Source organism: Psammomys obesus, unplaced genomic scaffold, assembly GCF_907164565.1.
Source record: "Psammomys obesus unplaced genomic scaffold, mPsaObe1.curated_primary_1811, whole genome shotgun sequence".
Taxonomy (NCBI): Eukaryota; Metazoa; Chordata; class Mammalia; order Rodentia; family Muridae; genus Psammomys; species Psammomys obesus.
In genome coordinates, this window is record NW_026596176.1 from 363,170 (window position 1) to 387,450 (window position 24,281).

At 48.1% G+C, this 24,281-nt stretch overlaps 1 protein-coding gene across 2 annotated transcripts; it reads right to left on the bottom strand.

Moving 5' to 3' along the window:
• Positions 1–5: 5 nt before the first annotated feature.
• Positions 6–23,350, bottom strand: Brsk1 (BR serine/threonine kinase 1). Of its 2 annotated transcripts, XM_055595585.1 has the most exons (19): positions 22,984–23,350; positions 21,341–21,435; positions 21,125–21,210; positions 19,280–19,420; positions 14,645–14,761; positions 14,506–14,539; positions 14,354–14,422; positions 8,388–8,534; positions 7,904–7,935; positions 7,345–7,515; positions 6,583–6,680; positions 6,214–6,373; positions 5,974–6,034; positions 5,200–5,569; positions 4,743–4,791; positions 4,525–4,648; positions 3,726–3,924; positions 2,116–2,205; positions 6–352 (listed from the first exon to the last, which is right to left on the bottom strand). In XM_055595585.1, the coding sequence occupies exons 1-19, from the start codon at positions 23,111–23,113 to the stop codon at positions 195–197; spliced, it is 2,331 nt and encodes a 776-aa protein (XP_055451560.1). In that variant the 5' UTR covers positions 23,114–23,350; the 3' UTR covers positions 6–194. The 2 variants fall into 2 exon arrangements, with proteins under 2 accessions (XP_055451560.1, XP_055451561.1); XM_055595586.1 differs by lacking the exons at positions 21,341–21,435; positions 22,984–23,350 and having other exon boundaries at positions 21,121–21,184.
• Positions 23,351–24,281: the final 931 nt, after the last annotated feature.

Genomic DNA, 24,281 nt, shown 5'->3' on the forward strand with positions numbered 1-24,281 from the left:
CTCCCGCCCCCTTTTTGCCCTAGAACCTCCCCCCATTGGGCAAGGCGCTTAGAGCCCTATCCCTGCAGGGCAAGGCCGAGTTTTGTGTCCCCCCTCTTTCCAACATACTTCTTGGGCCTTATATACAGATTCACAGTAGGGGGGGCAGGGAAGGGGGGTGGAGGGGGCTCCCCTCCTTCCCTGGCCCCCTGGGGTCAGGGTAGAGGAGTTCCATTGGTGGCCAGGAGCTTCTTGTCCTTAGGGGGTCCTCGGCGGGGAGAGCTGCTCAGATCAGGGTCAGGGCGGCCTGGTGGAGGCTGCAGACTTCGGGGTGGGGTGGCAGCAGGCCGCGTCTGGGCTCCGTTCTTCTCATCTGCAAAGGAGAAAGTAGTTTTGTATGGGCTGAGAGGCTGCTTACCATAGCCCCAAGCAGCCAAAATTGAGATGCTGAGCCCTTTTGCAGTGGCCCCACTTTCTGAAGTTGCTTTTGTGAGGCCTTTTGTTGCAGCAACCAGTACTCTAATCCTCCTGGGCACTGACACTTTGTTTTGAGAGGTGTTCTCTCAGTTAAAGAGTTTTTTCAGCATCCTTGGTTCCAACCCACATGTTGTCAATGACTTCCTGCCCTCCATGTGTGAGACAATCCAAGAGTCTCCACATACTGCCAAAGCCCCTCAGGGAGGCTGTAGTAGGTTGAATAACGGCATCCCCCATAGATGTTCACATCATGAAGTTGGGAACCTGTGAAAATGTCATGTGTTATGATTAAGGAAAATCCCTGTGGGTGGGGAGACTGCCTTGGATTATCTGGGTAGACCCAGTTTCATCACACAAGTTGTTAAATGAACCAGTAATGTCAGGGGCAGAACAGTGCTACTGGTTCTGGAGGATGCAGCCACAGGTGAAGGGAGGAGCTGCAAAGCAAGAGAGGACAGCTGTCAGGAAGACACCTTGACGTCAGCCTGAGCATCTCACCTCTAGGACAGGAGATGAAAACCTCCTGAGATGTGCAAAGTTGGTGGAGGGACCAACTTTGAGGTCATTTTCTAATGGCAGCCATAGGTAATGAACCCAAAGTCAAGAATAGCCCTGTCGCAAGTTAAATCACTAGTGTCCTCCAGTAGCTGCTATATTCATTGTTGGATTTTATTCACTTGGTCCCTTCTATAGGGAATGGAGTCAGAGGGATGCCAGGCTGATTTCACTAGGCTTCTTGTATACCTATCATGCTCCTTTCTTGCATCCTACAATAGAGCCCAGCCCATTTTTGTTTGTTCTGTTGGGTTTTTTCTTTTTGGTTTTGAGACAGGGTTTCTCTGTGTAGTCTTGACTGTCCTGGACTTCATTTGTAGACCAGGCTGGCCTTGAACTCACAGCAATCTGCCTCTGCCTACCTGAGTGCTGGGATTAAAGGTGTGCACCCCCATGACCTTGTAGAGCCCACTTTTTTAAGCAAACCCTTCATTCACTTAGAGCTCTCATCTTTTAGGTCTGGTTGCTGTGGCAAACACATCTTTACTACAGGCTAAATGTTGTGTCCCCTCTTCCTCCATAATTCATATGCTGAATCCATCATCCCTAAGTCAATGGGGCCTCTGGGAAATGGTTAGATCTTGAGGGTAGAGCCTCCATATATGGCATTAGCTACATCTGAGCTAATGCCCTGGTCAGTTTATGTTGTTCTCTTATGGAAATCTGAATGAACTACAACACCTCCCTGAAGCCTGGCCTCTCCTCTCGCCCCTGGATTCCAGATGAGAACTATGTCCTTCAAGGTCAATGGCTTTTGGGTCCTGCAAAGAGGGCCACCAGCCTATCCTATCTCCTGGTTTTAGCTTAAGCGTCATGCCCTGTCCCTCGTCCCAGGCACACCGGGATGACTGGTCACTCTCCCACAGGGCTCTGCAGCGCCATGTTCTATTGTTCACAACAGGGGCGCCCCTGTCCTCATAGGGCCTCTAGGTTGCTAAGGGATCCTTTTTGAGACCCCAGCCTCCCCAACAGTGCAGGTGAGGCCTCAGCAGGACAATGGCCAGAAAATCCAAGAAGTGGGCTAGCCTGCAAGTGGCAGAGAGACCGGAGCTTGCACCTGGTCACCCTTGAGGTATACCTACCACCAGCAGTTCCGTCACCCACCTGCCAAGGCCTGCACGGAAGGCTGGTCGTGCGTGCTCAGCAGCTGTGCCTGGATGGTCTCTACCACTCGCTTGAACCGACGGCTGGGACCTGGGGAAAGATGGGAGAACAGGAAACACAGGGACTCAGAATGAAAGCAGACAAGGTCACTACGTGAAGCAAGACTGTCCTCCTGGGCTGGAGAGATGGCTCAGAGATTAAGAGCACTGTCTGTGCTTCCAGATGTCATGAGTTCAATTCCAGGCAACCACATGATGGCTCACAACCATCTATACTGGGATCTAATGCCCTCTTCCAGCATGCAGGTGTACATGCAGATAGAACACTGAATACATAAAAAACAAAACCAAAAACCCGTCCTCCTTTAAGGGTTAATTTTCCTGACTCTGTTGGGCTCTGCATCGATAACTGATCCCCAAATGGATCTCCGTGTTGCACTTAGGAACACTATCACGCCTGGAGATCTTCATTTTAATATAACAGTAGCTGTTGGTTTCTATTTATATAGATATTGTTGCTCATTTAACTTTCCTTAAGGATGTGAAGGAAAAAAAATATAACAAAAATAAGTGAAGGGCTGGAGAGATGACCCAGTGGTTGAGATCACTGGCTGCTCTTCCAGAGGCCTTGAGTTTGATTTTCAGCACCACCATGATATCTTACAAATACCTGTTATTCTAGTCCCAAGGAACCTGATCCCTTCCTATGGCTTCATTGGGTACCAGGCACATGTGATGCAGATATACAGGAAGAAAAAAATACCTGCATACATAAGATAACTTTTTGTTATTTTGTCTTTTTTTTTTTTTTTCCAGAGCTGAGGACCGAACCCAGGGCCTTGCGCTTGCTAGGCAAGCGCTCTACCACTGAGCTAAATCCCCAACCCCAAGATAACTTTTTTAACATAGAAAAAAAAAGTGAAAGAAAAAAAAAACCCCACAGAAAACCTTGGACTGGCAAGATGGCTCAGTGGATAAATGCACTTGCTGCCAAGCCTGACAGTCTCTGGGATCTACAGGTTAAGAGAGAACTGATTCCCACAAATGTCCCTTTGACTGTCACATGACTGTTGTGTCACACATACGCACAGTGCAGCCTGATTTAGAAACTTGTAGAGCAAACTCATCTCCTGATCATAACATGTTAAAATTGATGACAAAGAAAGCACACACACACACAAACACACACACATATTTCCAATATTAAAACACAGGAGCTAATAATTAGAAGCAAGACATCCCTGTGTTTTTCCTCTTGATTGGTCATGGCTGCTTGGAGTTAAAATTTTGAGGCTGCAGCTAAGTTTAGGAAGAACTCCATGGAAAGACTGATGATGTCTGCTCTGGGTAGGGCACTGATACTTACACTTCTAAAAGAAGATGAAAAGGTGGCACAAAGTACTCTATAATTTTTTCCCTTTGTAGAAATGAGTGATTACTGATACCCACGAAGTAACTTTTCATTATACAGGCCCAGGGAAAGATAGAAAGGAAAGCACACAGGGGAAGGGGCGCACATTCTGTGCTCACTTCTTCTTCTTGCTGCCCTCCTGTGCTGGTATTCTAATTTAGAGATCTTGAATGCCCCGAGGCTGGTCAAGAGAGACTCACCAGAGATAAGGGTAAAGGTGACGGAGTAGATGCCACCTCCACTGCTGCCATCTCTCCGGGGCGAGGGCTCTGGACCCTCAGAGGAGCTGATGTCCACCTGGAAGCGGACAGGCTTCTGGAAGACGGAGGGGCCACCGCTGGCCTTGTACTCAGCCCTGAAGCTGGTCTGGGACAGCACGCTGTGACTCAGGCTGGGGATCTAGAGGGGAAGGGTATAAGGCACAGATTAACTATGCTACATCTGGCTCTGGACGAGGGACAAACCCGATCAGCCAGTGGGGTGAAAGAGTAACACCGGAGGCCTTGGGAGGACCCATTGCCCACTGGCACTTCCTCTGTGTCGTTCCTCTGCCCCACATTCAGAAGAATGAATCCTAAAAAATTCATGTTGTCTCTGATATCTATGGGATAGTCCCACGTTTCTGAACCATATGAAATACACTTTTCCCTTCCTTTACAAGTCACTTGTCTTAGCAACTGCAAATCTCATCAGCCCTACAACAATGGACTGTGGGACTGGTAATAAGCAGGAAGCGTTAAGAGCTACTGGGAAAGGTCTTTGCTTGTACCACCCTCAGATCTTGTGACAAGGCATGGCAGGCAACTCACTCATCTTCCACTGTTTCTCAGGAACTTGTTACTTTACCACTTCTAGGCTGTGGGCCCAATAGTATGTTCCTGCCTCCCTGTCCCAACTTTTGCTGGAAAACTACAAATGAGTCTCAGAAGGAAGTCAGGCCAGGGCGAGAGTGTTAGGGGGGTATAGCTTTGTAGTCCATAGGAATGCCAGGACTCTCACCGACAGAAAGGCATGGACAATGTCCGCTTTGATGCTGCTGAGAGGTTTGTCCTTTAGCACAAGGAATATTTGTTCTTCTTTGTCCAAGGAGATGAAGTTCCCAAACCAGGAGCGTTTTGCCAGCCTGAGTGGAAGGGGATAGAGGGAGGAGGGTCAGGAAGGCGCTAAGAGACGAGTCCTCTTGGTTCCCAATTAGTTCTTTCCCTTGTTGAACTCACTCGGGAGAGGATTCTGGTGTTAAACTGGACATCTCCTCAGCGGTGGGGACTGGTTAGGGATGGGAGAGAAAGTAGTCAACAATTATTTATTATTTATCATCTATGGCTTTCTCAGTTCAGTCATCTCCCAAATGGATAACCCTAACTCTAGTAGTCAGATCTGACCCTTTGGGATAGCCAGCATGGTTAGACCACAACCCTCAGGGTAGGGCGCAAGCCTGAATGAACCAATAAGTAGGCGATCCAGGACCTGTCCCCATCTCCTCTTTCCCGAAGGCTGCCTTGTTCCTCCAAACCTTATCATGTCTAGTTTCTATGGGACTTGGGAAGATGCCTCTTTTTTCTATCTGGAGACTCCAGTGGAGATTTCCAGGAGAACAAGACCACTAGCCCCGCTTCCCCATATTAGAATTCAGCAGTTGGCAACCCGAGCCCAGCACCTGCTGAGACCCCCTACCCTGCATCTTGCGCCGGTGGAAGCGAGGGGAACCCAGGAAGCTGTTGCGGATGGAATTGAGACGACTTCTCCAGGCGGCTCCCCCAACGCCACCGCCTGGGCTGGGAGGTGGCGTCGTTCCTGGGGTCCCAGTAGGGCTGGCTCGAGGCGTGTGCAGAGGTGAGTGCAAGGGGGTTCCGCCGGAGGAGCGTGGGGAGCCTGGTGGCCCAGGCAAGGGCGTGGAACGGGCACTGGGAGGAGGTGGCTGCTCCCCAGCGCCCCCGCCTCTTGGGCCCCGAGAAGGCAGAGTCTGTGTTTTGGAAGTTGGGGAGCTTCCGCCTCTAGCCTCATCTCCAGCCCCTGGCTCCGGTGAGAAGGAAAAGACCGGACTCTGTGGAGGAGCAGGATCCGGTGTGAGTTTGGACTACAATTCCCAGAGGTTTGGGGAGTACTACTTGCTTAGACTTGCTGGGGAGGGCTGCGAGAGATGCTGGGAATTATATTCCGATCAGCCTCACCCACCCGCAGGATTTGAAGCACAGGCATTGTCTTCAACCACCACACTAAGGCTGCAACGCGAGCCTAAGCAGAGACTGGCACACTGAAGGTGCTCAAAGATCTTCTGATAAATGATTAAAACTCCTTGGACATACTACAGACCCAATCGTGAGAAGACAAAAATGGGGTCTTTGATACTTCTGGGGCAAGAATGCCTCCTGGAATTGTATTTTCTGTTACTCATTTTTTGCTGAATTCTCTCAGACCTGTCTTAATTCTATGAGGGTCTAGCCTTACCCTTGGGCTGCTCAGAGGGCTGGAGGACAGACCAGTGGAAGCTCCACTGACGCTGCGGGATCTGTTTACAGGATTAAGAAATATATATCTGAGAGAGTTTCAAAAAGTTCAGATGTTTCTTCATTTCCATGTCCTCCCAGATGAGGGAAGAGGAAGGGGAGGTTGATCAGGGTCTAGAACCGCTCTGATCCCTTTTATAGTCCGGGACTGAAGATACTTTCAGAGGGGACAGCTTCTCACCTCTGACTGTGCTGGGCCATCTCCAGGGCCCGTCTGGTAGGCACTGGGGAGCCACCACTGCCAGCATCTGTGATGCTCAGGACTTCCATGGACTTCCTTTCTGGCCTCCTCTTCCCGTGTCTACTCAGCATGGGAGAATCCACACGCTTCCGAGGTGGGTCTGAAGGGAGAGAGTTATCAACCCACTCAGTTCGTAAGTTTGTCCAGCTATAGATGGCACATATACAACTGCCTTGTAAACAGGTGGGGAAAACCAAGGCCCAGAGCTGAGAGAGGTTCCTACAAATGTCTAGCTGTCTAAACATAGACTCCCTGAGCCACAACATCCTCCTCCCTCAGGAATCTGAACCGCCCAATCTGCCTTCTTACCAACGTCATTCCGAGGAGGCAGGTCCTGGTCTTCACAGCTGGGGTATCGCTCTTTCCGATCCAAAAGCAAATAATAGATCATCTTTTCTTGGTTTTCCCTGAGACATGGAAGAGGGACATGGTTAAAGGGGGGCTGAGGTCAGAAATTAGTGCCCAGGGCTAGAGAGATGGATAAAGGTGCTTGCCACTAACGTTTGATGGTGTGAGTTAGATCCCTGGGACCCACATGGTAGAAAGAGAGAACCAAACTCCTGCCAAGTTATCCTCTGTTTTTCACAAATGTGCCTTGGCAAACATACCCCCTCCTCCCATATGTAAATAATGAGAAAAATTTATGTAAAATAAGGAAGCTTGTTTCCTCTGAATGAGACCCCACTCCCTCCCATCTGCTGTGGTTGTTTGAATTCAGGCCACCTAGTAGATCTGCCCCTAGATCCATAAGTACAAGTCTCGACCCCAGCCCTCCTCCCTCAGACACAGGTGTTTAGGTTTTATTTCTCTTCTCGGACCCAGAATGCCTTTTTCCCATGTCTCAACATAGGTGACTTCTTATGGTCCAATACACAGCTTAAGCACTTAATATTTTCTCGGTGTGTTTACAGATTGAAATTGCTCCCGGGCACCAGCTCTAAGCCACGCCTCTATTTTTGTCGGTTCTCTAAGACTGGACACAGCACGCCTCCTTCAGGCTGTTTAAGGAACTGCCACACACCATTCACCCTGTGAAATTGAGGCGCCTGAAGGGATCTTGTTAGCTCTTACTCTTCACTTCGCAGTTCTCGATGCAGCCTTTCCCGGTCTCTGAAGCAGCCCAGAGACGCCATGCTCTCTAGAACATCAGGGTCCAGCTCTCCATTGGAAGGCAGGCTACGCATGGCTACCCTGCGGCCTGGGGCTGGCTCCAGGCAAGGGTCTGGCTCATGTTTCCCGCCCCTGGAAAGGCACAAAAACACTTTAGAGAAACCAGCAACCATAACAGAGCCTTCATCATCCTAGGCTTAGGCCTCATGCCCAGACTACTACTCCCAGCATCTGGAGAGTCTGGATCCCAGCTTTATTTCAGACCCAATGAGTCCTGATGCTAACTCTCCACTCTTTGACTCAGAATCCTGGGCTCCTTGTTCCCTCCTCTCTCTAGGCCCCAAGCCCTTTCTTCAGCTTTGTCCTCCTCTGCTAGGATTCAGAAGTATGAGATTGTAGTCCTCTCCATCCCACCCCACCCATCAGGAACATGGCAGCCCACCATCCACCTTTCTCTCTATTCTGGCCCTGATGTCCTACCTCCCTCAGGTGCCCAACTGTTCAATTCCCTCCTACTCACAGGTACCAAGGATGTTTCTGAATTTGCTCCAGCTGTGAAGGGGCGAGTGACAGAGAAACAGCAATTAGGTCATATACAAACAGCAGGTGAGCAATTAAGTAAAAATTAATTAAAGTTGACTCTGGGAGGCCCCTGAACCATCATTCTCCAACCAGAGGCCGGATGACATATTGTTCTGAGCACCTGCAGACTGACCATTCTTAGACCCTGGGAAATAGTTTTCTGCATGCACAGTGCCAGCACCTTCAACCCCTGCCAATGCCCAAATGTGCCATCCCCAAGGCTTGGGATTCCTTGGTCCAATCTTGGATTGACTACTTTCTAAGTTAAGTTTTAAGTTTTGCTGGATCTTGGACTTATAGCTCAACCAGCAAACTCATTCAATCCAAGAATTACAGGCAGACCCCACACACTTGTCCCATGACTCCCTTAGGAATCCTGTCATCGCCAGCACTGTTTATCTTCGCTAGTCACTTCCTCTTACGCTGAGCCTTTTCTCTGGCTCCACTTCTATCATCCCTCTCAGGAGGCTCTGGCAGTCTGGAGGAATGAAGTGTGGCATGTGGAAGACACCGCGTTTCACCTTCTCCAGCAGCTGGCGCAGATTGTCGTCATCAAAGGGCAGCGCCCCCTGTCAAGAAAGACATTGTGGAGAACTCAGCTCAGTGGTTCTCAACCTGTGGGTCGTGACCCCTTGGTGAGGTTACAGGTATTCATTAGCAGGCTCAGTTCATGTAGTTTGGGGGATGGAACCAGAGCAAGCAATCTACCAGGTAAATTACATCCTTAGCCTTGAGTCGGTCTTTAGGGCAGTGGTTTTCAACCTGTGTTTTGCAACCCCTTTGGGAGTCAAATGACCCTTTCACAGGGGTCACCTAGGACCATCAGAAAAACACAGATATTTACATTACGATTCATAACAGTAGTACAATTACAGTTATGAAGTAAGAATGAAAATAATTTCATGGCTGTGGGTCACCACAACGTGAGCAACTGTTTAAAGAGGTGCAGCATTAGGAAGGTTGAGAACCACTGCCTTAGTGGAGCTTAAAATTAGCCAGGTGACCACAGGAGACCAACAGAGCCAAAAAATCCGAGCCAGGGTAGCCTGCACAGACCAATGCTCCAAGCAAGGACTGTGTATGGAGTGGACCTAGAACCTGCACAGATGTAGCCCATGGCAGCTCAGTCTCCAAGTGGGGTCCCGGGTAAGGGGAGCAGGGGCTATCTCTGACATGAACTCAGTGGCTGGCTCTTTGATCACCTCCTCCTGAGTGGGGGGGGCAGTCCTAATAGGCCACAGAGGAAAATAATGCAGCCAGTCCTGATGAGAACTGATAGGCTAGGGTCAGATGGAAGGGGAGGAGGACCTCCTCTATCAGTGGACTTGGGGAGGGGCATGGGAGGAGATGAGAGAAGGAGGGTAGGGTTGGGAGGGGCCCAGGGAAGGGGCTACAGCTGGGACATAAAGTGAATAAACTGTAAATAATAATAATAATAATAATTTAAAAAGATTGTCCAGGTGCAGTTCCAAGTACTAATGATGCATTCACACATCTCACCCTCACTCTGAGCACAAGGGTTGAAGGTGACACTTAATATCCTCATCTACAGGGGTGCTTGCCAGGCATTCATGAATCCCTGGGTTCAGTCCCCAGCCAGTGCCTACAACCCCAGAACTTGGGAGATAGAGGCAGGAGGATCAGAAGTTCAAGGTCATTTTCAGTGATATAGTGAACCCAGAGCCAGCCTAGTTGACATAACCCACTGCCACAAACACAAACCACAATTAAAGCAAAACCAAACAGAAAAACAAAAAAAGCATCAAACCCAAAATAACCTTCACTTTTATGAGTATTTATTTTTTGAAAAATTTTAGTGATTTATTTTTATTTTATGTGCATTGGTGTTCTGCCTGCAAACATATCTGTGTGAGGGTGTCAGGTCCCCTGGAATTGGAGTTACAGGCAGTTGTGAGGCACCATGAAGGTGCTGGGTATTGAACCCAGATCTTTGGAAGAAAAGCCAGTGCTCTCAACTGTTGAGCCTCCTCTCCAGCCCCAATTTTATTTATTTTTATTTAGATTGTGTGTGTGTGTGTGTGTGTGTGCCATATGTATACAAGTGTTTTTGGAAGCCAAAAGAGGACATTGGATCCCTTAGAGCTGGAGTGAAAAGCATTTGTGAACTGCCTGGTAAGGGTGCTGGGAATTGAAATCAGGTCCTCTGGAAGAGCAGTAAATGCTCTTAGCCACTAAGCCATCTCTCCAGTCCACAATCTTCATTTTTGATGAGGAAATTAAGACAAAAGAAGCTCAGCAGTTTGCCAAGTTCAGTTAGTAAATATGTAAGTGACATAGTAGAGATTTGCAGGAGAGAAGTATGTCTCTAACATAATAACAAAACAAAACCCATCACTGCAAATTTAAGGCCAGCCTGGTATACAAAGTGAATTTGAGGCCAGCCAGGGCTACATAGTGAGACCTTGACTCAAATGAACAAACAAAATGATAAAAGAGAGGTGAATTCTATGTAGTTGCAGTTCAGTGGTCGAATGCCTGCCCAACATATACCATTTCCTAGGTTCAGTCCCCAGCGCTGTGGGAAATTCCACTGGAGGCTACATTCATCACATTGTAGTTGCCAGGTATGGTGATGCATGCTTGTAGTCCCAGCTCTCAGGAGGCTAAGGCAGGAGGATGGATGCACGTTTGAGGCCAGCCTGGGATACATAGTGAGTTCTCTTCCAATGTGGGTTACACAGCAAGACCTAGTCTGAAAGAGATAAGGAAGGGAGAGAGAGAGAGATCACTGGGTGGGGTGGCTCATGCCTTTAATCTTGGCATAGGTAAATAATAAATAGCCATACCATTAAAACAAGTGAAAGGGCTTGTGGTGTAATTCAAGCACCCAGGAGGCAGAGGCAGCTGGATCTCTATGGGTTCGAGGGCAGCCTCTACACAGTGAGTTCTGAGCTAGTCAGGGTTACCAGTGAGACCCCGTCTCAAACAAATTAACCAACCAACAAACAAATAAACAACAAAAAGAGCCTCGTGTGGTGGCACAATGCTTTAATCCCAGAACTTGGCAGTCAACAACCTCTGTTGGTTTGAGGCCAGCCTGGTCTACATAGAAAGATCTTGTCTGAAACAAACACCAAACAAACAAAGGAAGAAAGCAAACACTCAAACACACACACACACAAACACACACACACACACACACAGACACACACACATAAAACGGCTGGGGATGTGGCTCAGTTGTCTGTAGGGTGCTTGTATAGCATGCACACAGCTATGCATAGTTCCCACAGAATTGACTCCTGTAACCCTAGCACCGGGAGGACATGGAAGCAGGAAGATCAGATGCTCCAGGTCATCTCCAGTTACATAATGAGGTCAAGGCCAACCTGGGATATATGAGAACCTGTCTCAAATAAGGCTTGAAATGACTCACTAGGTAAAGGCATGTGCCACCAAGCCTCTGCACCAGAGTGTGATCCCTGGGATCCACATGGTGAAGGAAAGAATTGCTTCCTGAATGCCTTGAACACACACACCACATACTCTCAATGAATGAGTGAATAAATAAATGTTTAAAATGGCTAAAAAAAAAATAAGAGAATAAAAGGAGAAACAAATGCAGGTGGGAATGGGATGATGTGATGTTCAGGATTGGGACAGAGCAAGAATGGGGTCTGGTCTGACATACACAGTCAGAGGAGGGCTCGTGGGAGAGATAAGTTTGAGGACTTCCCCAGTGTTTTAAATGGTTGACCCTGGTATCCAAGAGGCACGGATAGAATGCAGGGTGAAGGAAGATGGGGAGAGGGCGCCTTATTACTGATCTCGGGCTCTGGTGTCTGATGCATTGGCAGTGAGCCTCAGCTTCTTGCTGGAAGGGATACAAGGATTCTATTGGGAAAGGCTGTGGGACAGATTTAAAAAAAATACCAGCCACAGCACAGCTGGTCCTCATTACTCTCGGAAGTCCAATTTTCTGTAATCACTGTGAACAGTGAGTTAGTGATACTGGAATAGTGAATTATTGCTTTGCTCAAAACCAGCTAGCATCCTTCTACCGTCTGCCCACAGCCTTTTTCCATCAAGGTCAACCAATCGTCACTCTAAGTTGTTTTTAATGTGCTTTTCGTTGCTGGTCTGTTTGCAGTACTGGGAGTGGAATGTGGGATCTCCCATTTAATTTAAAGCTTCACAGTTCTTGGTATTATAATTATAAAAAGGTGAGAGTTGGGTCTGGAGATCTAGCCCAGTGGGTAGAGAGCTTGCCTAACATACCGAAGCCCTGGGTTCAACTTCCAGCATCGTTATCTACCTGGCATGGATGGTGGGGAGAAGGAACAGGAGTTCAAGGGCAGCTACATTTTCAGTTTGAGGACAGCCTAGGTTACAAGAAACTGTTATTTCAAAAACACCTAAAAATTGGATCTGAATCCAGGCAGTGGTGGTATATGCCTTTAATCCCAGCACTCAGGAGGCAGAAGCAGAAGCAGGGGAAATTTCTGAGTTCAAGGCCAGCCTGGTCTACAAAGTGAATTCCAGAAGAGCCAGAGCTACACAGAGAAACCCTCAAACAACAACAACAAAAACCAACCAACCAAACAAACAAAAAACAAAACAAAACACTACCAACAACCCCCCACCCCCAAACCAAATTGCGTCTGGAGAGATAGCTCAGCAGTTAAGAGTACTTACTGCCCTTGCAGGCGACCTGGGTTTGGTTCTTAGCACCCACACGGTGCCTCATAACTGTCCATAATTCTAGTTTCAGAGGATTCAGCCACCCTTTCTGGAATGTTTAGGCACCAGGCAAGCACACAGTTCACAGATATACATGCAGGCAAAATACCCATACACAGAAAATAAAACAAACAAACATGCTCAGGGGAACGGAGAGATGGCTGAGTTGCTAAGAACACATCCTGCAGCCTGGCGTGGTGGTGCACGCCTGTAATCCCAGCACTCGGGGAGGCAGAGGCAAGTGAGGCACTGCGAGTTTGAGGCCAGCCTGGCCCACAAAGGAAATCCAGGACAGCCAAGGATATGCAGATAAACCCTGTCTCGAAAAACCAAAACAAACAAAAATGAACACATACTCTTTTCCAGGAGGCCCAAGTTCTGTTCCCAGCATCCACACTATGAGGCTTATAACCCCTTGTAACTCCAACTCCAGAGGACCTGACATCCTCTTTTAGTTCCCACAGACACCCATGTACTCATGTATACACACAGGCACACATAAATAAAAAATAAACCTTAAAAAACATGCTCAGAAGAAAGCTTGCTTTGAGTGAGTTATTAATTTATGCTGCATCAGGGGGTTCATTGGCAATACAACTCTGGGTCTTCAAAAATGAGTCAACTAAGCGAATGTACTGAGATGAAAGCCACTAATAAGAGCTCCAACCTGGAGGGGCTTATGATAGACAAGGAAGGGAGATAAGGCTTGAAGAATTATGCAACAACATGCACACTGACAACCCAGACCATGGCCAGGAAGAAGAGCACTTACCATAAGATCTGACCTGAGGAATGGGGTTGAAGGAGGGCAGAGGGAGGCTCTGGAGGCTTTTGGGAGAAATAGCCATAGAGCCAAGGATTTAGAGAGGTCTTGATATTCACCAGGTAAACCACAGAACTAACAGGGATAGAGGAATGTTCTAGGCCTAGCAGGCCAAGCCTTGGGTGCAATCCTTAACACTGCACAAACCAACTGTGGTGGTACAGAGCTGTCATCTAAGCATTTGGGAGGTGTAAGCAGGAAGATCAGGAGTTCTAAGACTTCTTTGCCTATACATGAGTTTAAGGCTAGCCTGGGAGACAGGATATACTGCTTGTTCCTCTCTCTATTAGTGGTTCTCAACCTGTGGGTCCTGATCCCCTTGAGGGTTTGAACAACCTTTTCACAAGGCTTGCCTAAGACAATGGGAAAACACAGATATTTACATTATAATTCATAACAGTAGTAGATTACAGTTAGGAAGTAGCAATGAAAATAATTTTATGGTTGGGGGTCATAACAATATGAGAAACCGTATTAAAGGGTCGAAGCATGAGGAAGATTGAGAACGACTGCTCTGTATAAAAATCTACACATATGTGGCAGATTTCACAGACACACACATACATGCATACCTATACACATGCCTACATTCATGGGATCACACACATATAGCACACACACATTTTTAATCATACATACACATATTCAAGATCCCTCTCTCACAAACACCTACATATATTCAAGAAATCACATACACTCATATATATATAATGCAGTCACACCGCATACAAATATTCAAGAGATCTCACCCCCAACACACATAAATATATATGCACGCCATGCACACAAACACTTTCTCTTTAGGAGGTTACCCTGGAGGTGAGGATGCATGGAAGCTTCTATGCTCCCCTCGGTGGCACCTACCACAAGCAGGGCAAACAGGATGACTCCACAGCTCCACATGTCTGCCCGGCGGCCATCATACTTTTCCCCCTGAAAGGTAAGGGTGTCATTTCAGCTGCATCTCTGTCCCCACTCTGTCCAGTCCCCTTACCTTCCCGGTGCCCCTTGCTCACCTTGATCACTTCTGGACATGCGTAATGTGGGGACCTGGAGAAGGAGAAGGATAAAGAGACAGTGGTATGAGGGTATGAGCCCTGGCCAGCTTCTTCCCTTCCCCAGGAACTGGGGATGGGGTAGGGGGCTCCCACTCACCCACAGCTGGTCTCCAGGAGGCTGTCCCCCACCTGCAGGGATGCCATACCAAAGTCTGCGATGCGGATGTTGTTTTTCTCATCCAGCAGCAGGTTCTCTGGCTTCAGGTCTCTGTGACTAAGACAAACAGGCAGAGTTCAGCTTTGGATGCTCCCAGGGAAGCTCATCTTCACTCATTCACTCTCTCTTAAAGTGAGATACTTCTAGCAATTTTTAAGGACAAGGCATCATGTAGCTCAGGCTAGGCTCACATTGCTTATTTGGTCAAGGATAGCCTTGAAATCCTGCTCTTCCTGCCTCTCTCTCTCTCTCATGTTCTGGGATCTGATTTTCTTGTGTGTGTGTGTGTGTGTGTGTGTGTGTGTGAGAGAGAGAGAGAGATGCTACAATGTCCTGGCCCAACTTGATCTCAAATTTGAATTAATCCATTTGCTTTACCCTCTCAAGTATAGAGATTATAGGCATATACTACTGTGCCTGGTCCTTCATACTTTTTTTTTTGTATGTGTGTGTACATATGTTTATGCATGCCTATGGAGGCAAGAAATTGACATCTAGTGTCTTCCTCAACTTCTTTTCTTCTTCTTTTTCTTTTTCTTTTTTCTTTTTCTTTTTTCTTTTTTTTTTTTTTTTTTGTTGTTGTTGTTGTTGTTTCGTTTTTTGAGACAGGGTTTCTCTGTGTAACAGCCCTGGCTGTCATGGACTTGCTTTGTAGACCAGGCTGACCTCAAACTCACAGAGATCCATCTGCCTCTGCCTCCTGAGTACGGATTAAAGGCACGTGCCATCAAGCCTTTGATGTGCTTTTTGAGGCAGGGTCTCTCACTTCATTTGGAGCTTATCAGTATGGGTAGATTGGCTGCCCAGCAAACGCCAGGGAGATTTCTGCTTCTGCCTCTCAAGCACTGAGTTTGCACTGCTGTGTCTGTGGTATTTTTACATTTTACAGTACAGGGGTTTTTTGTTTCGTTTTACTGGAGATCTGAACTCAGGTCTTCACTGTTTTGTGGCAATCACTTTACCAACTGCTCCTCTTTATGCCTTTTAAAAAAATCTTCCTTTGGCTGGGCATGGTGGCACATGCCTTTAAGCCCAGCACTCCGAGGCAGAGGCAGGTGCTCTCTGACTTTGAGGCCACTCTGGTCTACAGTGGAAGTTACAGGATAGTCAGGAGTACAAAGAGAAACCCTGTCTTGAAAAAAAAAATCATCTTTATCTTTTAAAAACACCTAATGTTTAAAAATTACATGTATGTATGTATGTATGTATGTGTGGGCATGTATGTATGTGTGTGCGTGTGTGTCTATATGCATGCCACAGTGTGCATATGGAGGACAGAGGACAACTGTGTGTTCAGTTCTCTCCTTTCTCCATGTGGGTACCCAGAACTGAAATCTTGTCAGGCAAGCATTTGTACCCATTGAGACATCTTGACAGCCCCTACATGTCTATTCATGCTAATTACAAACATACCCCAAGGTGCAGGAGAAAAGAGTATAAAATACCCCTGTGAATTTACTCCAGCTTCCCTTGTCATCAACTTGGCATGTCTTAGCTCATCTGTGTTCCCTACATATTGACCCCTTGCTGGGGGGCGGGGGTTAATTTTTAAAAAGTCCAATGTATTTATTTAATCTAGCTATCTATTTTGGATTTACGATTTCATGTAACTCAGTCTGGCCTCAAACTTGTTATGTAGTTGAGGGTGACCTTGAACTTCTGATCCTATTGCTTCCAGGTGCTCCAATTATGGGTTTACCATGCTGTGCTCAGCTTGAGCCTAGACAGCACAGCATTTTATCCCCTCAAACTTGGATAGATTCAAAGTAAGCCATTTAGAAGTATGTATGGCAAATGTGGAACAGGTTATTTAAATTAATTAGTTACTTAATTATTTAATTAATTATTGTTTGTTCTTTGTGTAGCCCTGGTTGTCCTAGAGCTCTGTAGACCAGGCTGACCTTAAACTCACAGATCTACGTGCCTCTGCCTCCCAAGGGCTGGGATTAAAGGCATGTGCCACCAATACCTGGCTTTTGTTTTGGGAAGGGGGGTTGTTTGAGACAGGGTTTTATTTTGTATCCCTGATCCCTGGCTGTCCTGGAACTCACTCTGTAGATCACAGTGGCCTTGAACTCAGAGATATGCCTGCCTCTGCCTACCAACTGCTGTGACTAAAGGCATGTACCATCATGCCCAGCTATTTTTTTTAATGTATTTATTATTTATACAACAATCTGCCTGCACACCAGATCTTACTATAGATGGTTATGAGCTACCATGTGGTTGCTGGGAATTGAACTCAGGACCTTTGGAAGAACAGCGAGTGTTCTTAACCTCTGAGCCATCTCTCCAGTCCAGTGCCCAGCTATTATTATTGTTGTTATTGTTATTATTTGGGGGGCATATCAAATAATTTTTTTAACTTTTTTTTTTTTCCGAGACAGGATTTCTCTGTGTAGCCCTGACTGTCCTAGACTCACTTTATAGACCAAGCTGTCCTTGAACTCACGGCAATTAGCCTGCCTTTCCCTCCTGAGTACTGGGATTAAAGGTGTGTGCCACCGCAGCAGACCTTTTTTAGGCAGGCTTTCTCTATGTAATACTAGCTGTCCTGAAATCAATAGAGATCCACCTGCCTCTCCCTCCTGAGTCCTGAGATTAAAGGCATGTGTCATTACAGGCTTCAGGTAATTAAAAAAAAAAAAAAAAAAGAAAACAAACAAACAAACAAAACAAAAACCCTGCTACTCAAAGCAAGCAACTTGTTCCTTCCTCAGAACCTTTCTATTCCTGGACCAAACTCCTCAAGATTTAAGGGTCAAATGTGGAGGGAAATGGGGCTGTAGAATTCTGTAGTTTCTATTTGGAGTGGTCAGTAAGTGGGTCATATGCACTGTGTGGAATCTTGCCCCCTAAAGGCTGTAGTGTTGGTTGTCACGGCTTGATACCTTGGCTCCTCAAAAAGGTGTTAAACTTAATTTAAATAATATGAGTTTAGTTGCCTTTTTAAAAGATTTATTTTAGTGGGAGTGGGGGTGATGGAGCATGACTTAATCCCAGCACTCAGGAGATAGAGGCAGGAAGCTGTCTGTGAGTTTGAGGCCAGTCTGGTATACAGAGCTACTTCCAGGAAAGCCAGGGGTACATAGAGAAACCTTGCCTAGAAAAACCAACCAAACAACCAAACAAACAAGCAAACCAGAACAAAAAAGGAAAGATTTACTTTTTTCGTGTATGTGTATGTGTGAGTGTTTGTGTGTGCGCACATGATTGCAGGTGTCTGGTGAAGCCAGAAGTATCTCATCTTCCTGAAGCAGGAGTTACACCAGTTGTGAGGCTTCAGATATGGGTAGTGGGACTTGAACTTGGACCCTAAAGGCATTACATGTTCTAACCAAAGAGAAATCTCTTTAGCTATGGCTGCTTTTGTTTCTAAAGACGAGGTTTTGGGGGGTGTTTGGTTTTTTGAGACAGGGTTTCTCTCTGTAGCCTTGGCTGTCCTAGATTTGTAGATCAGACTGGCCTTAAACTCGGAAAGATCTGCCTTCCTCTGCCTCCCTGAGTGCTGATATTACAGGCGTGTACCACCACACCTGGCTTGGCTTAAGACAGCGTCTTCCTATGTAGCCCTGGCTGGCCTAGAACTCTTTAAGTAGACCAAGCTGGTATTAAACTCCCAATGAGGCTCCCACTTGTCTCCTGAGTGTTAGGATTACAGGTATGTATCCTCACCCTAAATGCTGCGTGAATCATAACTTGTCTGGGCTAAAGGCAAGTTACTGGGGAAAATATCTCTCTGTAGGGATGTCCATGTCAAAATCATGAACGTGATTCTTACCTCATATCAAATACAATTATGAATTTGAAAGGGACCCTAGGTTTAAATGCAAGAGATAAAACTGTGTAACTTCTAGAAGAAGCCATTGGATAGAAATGTTGTGACCTTGAGTTTGTTTAGGCAGGAAGAAGTGCTGGCAAGATGGCTCAGGGGGTAAGGGACTTGCCTCCAAGCCTGATGACCTTGGTTTGATCCCTAGGACCCACAAAGAGAACAGGATCTGAGAAGCTCCTCTGACCTCCACATGCTCATCACTGAACACATGTATGCACCCTCTCTCACTCAGCAATAAATAAAATATAAAAACACCAATGCAGAGCCGCATATGGTGGTGCACACCTATATTCTTGCTGAGACAGGAGGATTGCAATGAGTTTGAGGGCAGGCTAGTCTACACAGAGAGGAGCTTTATAAAACCTGTTTTCTCTCTCACATACACAAAGGAAAAAAAAGAAAGAAAAAAGCTGGGGATGTATTGCAAATGGTAGTGCTCGCCTAACACTCGTCAAAGCCCAAAACTGTGCACACACACACACAAACACACACTTAAAAAAAAGTCCTAAAATTACATAGCAACCATGCACAAAACTGAAAATGTATTTAAAACCACCAAATTGTACACTTTTTCAAGAGGGTAAATGGTATGGTCTGAGTTACAATACCAGGAATTTTTAAAAGGTTAGGGGTGAGGGCTAACCACATGACATGGGTTTCTGCTCAGCCCTTCATGTGGCTGTGGGGACCAGCCTCATGTGCCACCCTCAGCCATCTCTCCCCTGCAGCTGTCTGCTCACCAGATGGAGTAGCTGTGGCAGAAATCCAGCGCTGACACGATCTGACGGAAGAACTTCCGGGCCTCCTTGGGTGTGAGTCTCCCTTTTTTTACCAGGTAGTCGAATAGTTCACCGCCAGAAACGTGCTCTAGAACAAGGTATCTGAAAGACACAGACGGGACCGAGGGCTGCAAGGGGCATGTTGAAGGGCCAAAGCCTGTTTTCCCTTTACTGAAGACAGTGAAGCCCCAATTCCCACCATCCTCTGCAAGGAACAAAGTTCAACTGGGAAAGAGACTCCAATTGCCACACGCCTCCAGGAGGTGATTCTAATTTCCACAATCTCTAGGAAACCAAAACTCAATTCCTACTAGTCCTGGGTAGCTTATATTTCCAAGGAAACTCTTGGTTGTTTTTTGGAGATAAAGTAGTTCCTTTGGCACCTGAGGTCAGAAACCACAATTCCCACAAACTCTAAGAAATAAAGACCCTGCTTCCATGAACACATTCCCCCACCCCTCAGGCCAAGCCTTTAATTCTCATAAGCCTGTGAACAAATCCAAGTTCTCATTCACTTTTGGTCAGTAACAATTATAGTGTACATTAAAGAGAAACTACAACTCCCAACAATTCAAAGTCAAAACAAAACAAAACAAAAACACTCCCAACTCCCATAAGCCTCTGGGACATAGAGAGTCCCAATTCCCATCAGCCACCTGGATTCTAGAGACTCTAAATCGCATCAGGCTCTGAAAAATTAAACCTCCAGTTCCTATCAGCTCCCAGGAAACAAAAAACGCAATTTCAGAGCTGTTGGCTGGCTAGGTTCCCATGTGAAGCACTAACTCTCATGAGCCCTCTCTCAGCCCTGATGGAGGAGTGGGAGTGGTAACTATTAATTGGTGGAGACAATGGCTTCTCCTAGTCTCCACACCTGGGGAGCCTAAGGACTACCACTCCCATGAGGAACTGGGGCTGGGCCCTCCTTCCAGCCCAGGGAAACCTGTCCTACCAATCTGACGGATGTAGGAATAGTGGCTTTACCCTACACACTGGGGAGGTTAGGGTATATCTGTGAGAAGTCCTGTCCCCTCTCCTGCTGTCCAGTCCAGCTGTTCTTTGGGCCACCAGAGTCTGGACAAAGAGTCATTCTCTGAAGCCCAGACGACTTACCCCACCCCCCTCCTTAACCTGGTGGTAATGGACTTTGTGATATTGACTCAGGACTCCAGAGGAGGCCATTGTTGGGGTGGCCAGTCCTGGCATCGGAAGTGATGTTGGAATAGGAGAGACCTCAGGTGTCCCAAGAGTGGGAAATCAGAAGGACTCTTCAGGCTTTACAAGGCTAATGCTAACTCTAACTTCCTTAGGAAGAAAGAAGCAGTTACTGGGCTTGGTGGTACAGGCTGGTAACCCCCACCAGTTACGCATAAAGATAACAAGAAGCTCAGCTCTGTCCTCCAGTTGGGACCACTCTGCTATACTGTTAATACTATCAGGACCTAGTGTGGATTGCAGGGTGTTCCTATACCCAAGAGAAGGACGAGGCATTCCGTGACCCAGCCTAGCAGTTTGAATTTTCTTTACTTTGTCCCAGTCACAAGTAGCTCATTCTGGCTACACAGCTATGTAGCTGAGGATGACCTTGAACTTTTGATGGCTCTGCCTCACCTCTCTAGGACTGAGATTACACATCCAGTTTATGCAGTGCTGGGGGCTGAACTCAGGACGTCCTGCATTCTAACACGAACACTCTGCCCTACTTGCCCTACACTCTGTTTCTACTTGAACTGCATCCCTTTTCTGGACCGGTCTCTATGACATGGAGAGGGGGCAGAGAGGGGCTGGGCGTCTATAAATACCTACAAATATTTCTTGTTCTCATAGACATCATGGAGCTTGAGCACATGTGGGTGTTCAATGAGCTTCAGGATGGCGATCTCCCGCTCCACCTGAGGGGCCAGGACACAAGAGAGGGGTCAACATGACCTCCCTACTTTTCCCTCTGCACCAAAAGACACTCCTGCTACAAACACACACACACACACACACACACACACACACACACACACGTACACACACCTTCATCAGCACCGACTCCGACAACTTCTCCCTGTTCACGATCTTGACAGCGACCTTCTGGCCTGTGATGCAGTGGACTCCAAGTTTAACCAGCCCTGGAGATTGGATTTAAAATATGGGGTGTTTTCCTGGATCTTTTCCCAGCTCTTAAGTTGTCAAAGCTCCCCAACCCCCAAAACCGCCGGCTTGACTATCCTTTTCTTCTTTCCTGAATCTCCTGCATTTGAACTGATAGCTGAGAGCACCATTCCTACAAAACACAACTCTCTGCCCATCCATGTTGTCCACTTCTGTTCCTTCTGCCTATTCCCTTCACCAGCCTCCCTTGGCCTTTCACTTTGACCCTCTGGCCTTCTGCTGTGTCTGTCCAACTTCCTTTTTCCAAATTTTCTTTCTCTCAATCTGTCTCCCTGCCCTCTCAACCAGCACATTAATCCCTTGGATTCTCTGCCTTTCCAATTTCAGAAGCCCCATAGTCTCACAAAGAATACACTCTCAAACTTGCTTCTTTCACAAGCCTTCCCGTCCTCAATTCCTTTCAAACCTTAACCCTTCTATTATCTTGAAAGAAAAGAAAACAAAAAGCAAAAAGCACTCTTAAAAAAATAGCTGCCATGGACAAAGGCATGCAGATTCCAAAGGTTTCTTTCCAACAGCAGAGATCCCTGACTAGTCCTCAGAGTCCGAAAAGATAGTTAAACACCCAGAGCTCAGATATCTGCCATACCTTCTTTTCTCTGTCCCAGGAATCCAGATTTCAGCCCTCTTTCCTCAGACCCAAAAGTCTTGGCCCCAGCCTTTCTCCCTCAGATCCAGGGGTCCAGGTTCCTGACCTCCCCACCGCCCTTCCAGAGTTCGTGAATTAGGGTCAACAACGCTTCACACTCTTAGTACCAGGATGTAAAGGTCTGGCCTCCCTTTCCTCTCTTAGGCTGGTAGCTCAGCTTCATAGGGACCCAGGACTCCCAGCCTGGAACACTGGAGGTCGGCTCCCAGTTCATCTAGACCCACTGCCCGGAAGGAGGTGGTTGTGGCCACAGTCAGCAGTTAGCATCAACCAAAGATAACCCTGCTTTCCAGGGCCACTCCTGGGAGCTGAGCTTCCTACGGTCCACTTCTCCATCCTGTTTCCACACTGCAGAATGGGGAGAATGCGGTCGACCTCACACCCTAGGGCTCCAGCATGCTGCCCAGAGCGCAAGTGGCTCCTTTTAAGCCTGAGAAGAGGGACATGAAAGCAGCCTCTCCCAGGATGCACGCACCTCCACCCTGCCTGCGGCTGTACTGCAGCAGCAGCCTGCCTCAGCTTGCAGAATCAGCCGGGAGGCCCCACACCCGCAACGGGCCTACTTGCCCAGTGCTTCTAGGAGCCCCTCCAACATCTGCCCCGATAGGGTTATTTGAATCACAGGAGTCCAGACCCCTACTTCTCCCTCGGACCCAGAAGTCCCAGACCCCTGCCCTCTCGAGGCCCCAGAATCAGACTCCCTACATCCGTACACGTTGGGCCTTGTAACTCAGGACCCAAGCCCCTTTTCTATGAGGGACCCAGAAGTCTGCCCTTTAAATACCCATGGTCCCGCCCTCTGCCCGCTCCTGTACCCCGCCCCCGCCCCAGGTGTCTGCTTAGGTTCTAGGCTCACCTGTCTGTCCTTTGCCCAGCGTCTTCTCCAGCCGATAGGGGCCCACATATTGGGCGTGCTGGGGTGGGTGTGGGTGTGGGAGGTGGTAGGCGGGGGAGCCCCCGCCACCCTCCTTGGACCCGGACGACATGGTGCCCTTGGTCCCGGCCCGACCGGTTCCCCGGCAGCCCCCCCTGCGGCCCGTCGCCCCGTTCCTCCGGTGGGGGCCGGCGACACCTCCGTCCCGGCCCCCCCGGTTGCTCCCCACTTCTCCGGGGGTCCCCAGGGGGCTGGGCTGGGCCCCCCAGTCGGTGGGCCGCAAAGCCGGGGGAGGGGGGGCTGCCGGGGGGGTCAGGCCCCTGGAGTCAGCATGGCCGGGGGGGCTGCTTAGGCCCCCCCTCCCCAGCCCGTCCCTGACCAGCCCCTCCCTTTCTGTGCCTCCCCCAGCAGGGGGGGTCTGAAGTGCGGGGCCGGCGGATGCTGCAGGCCGAGATCCCCCCGCCCCCCCACGCGCCCTCTCTCCTCCGCCTCCTCCTCCTCTCCTCCTCCCCCCCCCACCACCTCGTTCTTTCTCTCCCGCACGCTGACATCACCATCCGGGGACTCCCGGCCCTTCCCCACGGTTAACCCTTTCGGAGAGAGGAGGGGGAGTGGCAGGGGGCGGGCCTGGAAGCTGGACGGATGGAAAGGAGGTGGGAAGGTGCAGGGTGGGTGGACAGATGTTCGGATGGTTGAAGGGATGCTAGAGGAGAGGGATGCCTGAAAGGATGGAGGGAAGGATGGAGAGAGATACAGGACCAGTAGACAGGCAGTAATGAAGGTACAAAGAGAAGTCTGACTGACATAGACGGGAAGATGCAGAGTGGCAGAGACAGGTCCGGGGAGGGACAGAAGAGCCGGAGGGAGGAAGGGAAGAAAGGAGGGAGGATTAGGAGTTCAAGGCCATCCCAGCTATATAGTGAGTTTAAGGGTAGCCTGGACTATGTAAGAACGCCCCCTGACCTTCCTACCGCAAAACAAACAAACAAACAAACAAACAAAAAAAAAAAAACTAAAAGGGGCAGATAGGAATAGGAGACAAACAACCAGATGGGATAAGGAGACAGAACCGCAAAGGAAGACGTAGAGAGAGGGGGACAATGGGAAACAAGAACTGTCAGGGGTCCAGGTATTCACAGGAGGAAGGAAAGACGCTATGGCTTAGATGGGAATAAACTGCAGGGTGCAGTATCTGGGGTGAGAGGGTGGACAGAGGATAAAGGAGACAGAAATGGAAAAGGGAAGACTTTGGGGAGTTACAGACCCAAGTGTGATCTATT

What these genes read in the sequence shown, in the direction of transcription:
- Brsk1 (XM_055595585.1), bottom strand. Translation starts at nt 23,113, where the DNA reads ATGTCGTCCGGGTCCAAGGAGGGTGGCGGGGGCTCCCCCGCCTACCAC. An exon ending in CGGAGTCGGTGCTGATGAAG is followed by an intron (nt 21,211 to 21,340) that starts GTGTGTGTACGT and finishes CTGGCCCCTCAG; the next exon opens with GTGGAGCGGGAGATCGCCAT. An exon ending in GCCTCCTCGGAATGACGTTG is followed by an intron (nt 6,374 to 6,582) that starts GTAAGAAGGCAG and finishes CTCTCCCTTCAG; the next exon opens with ACCCACCTCGGAAGCGTGTG.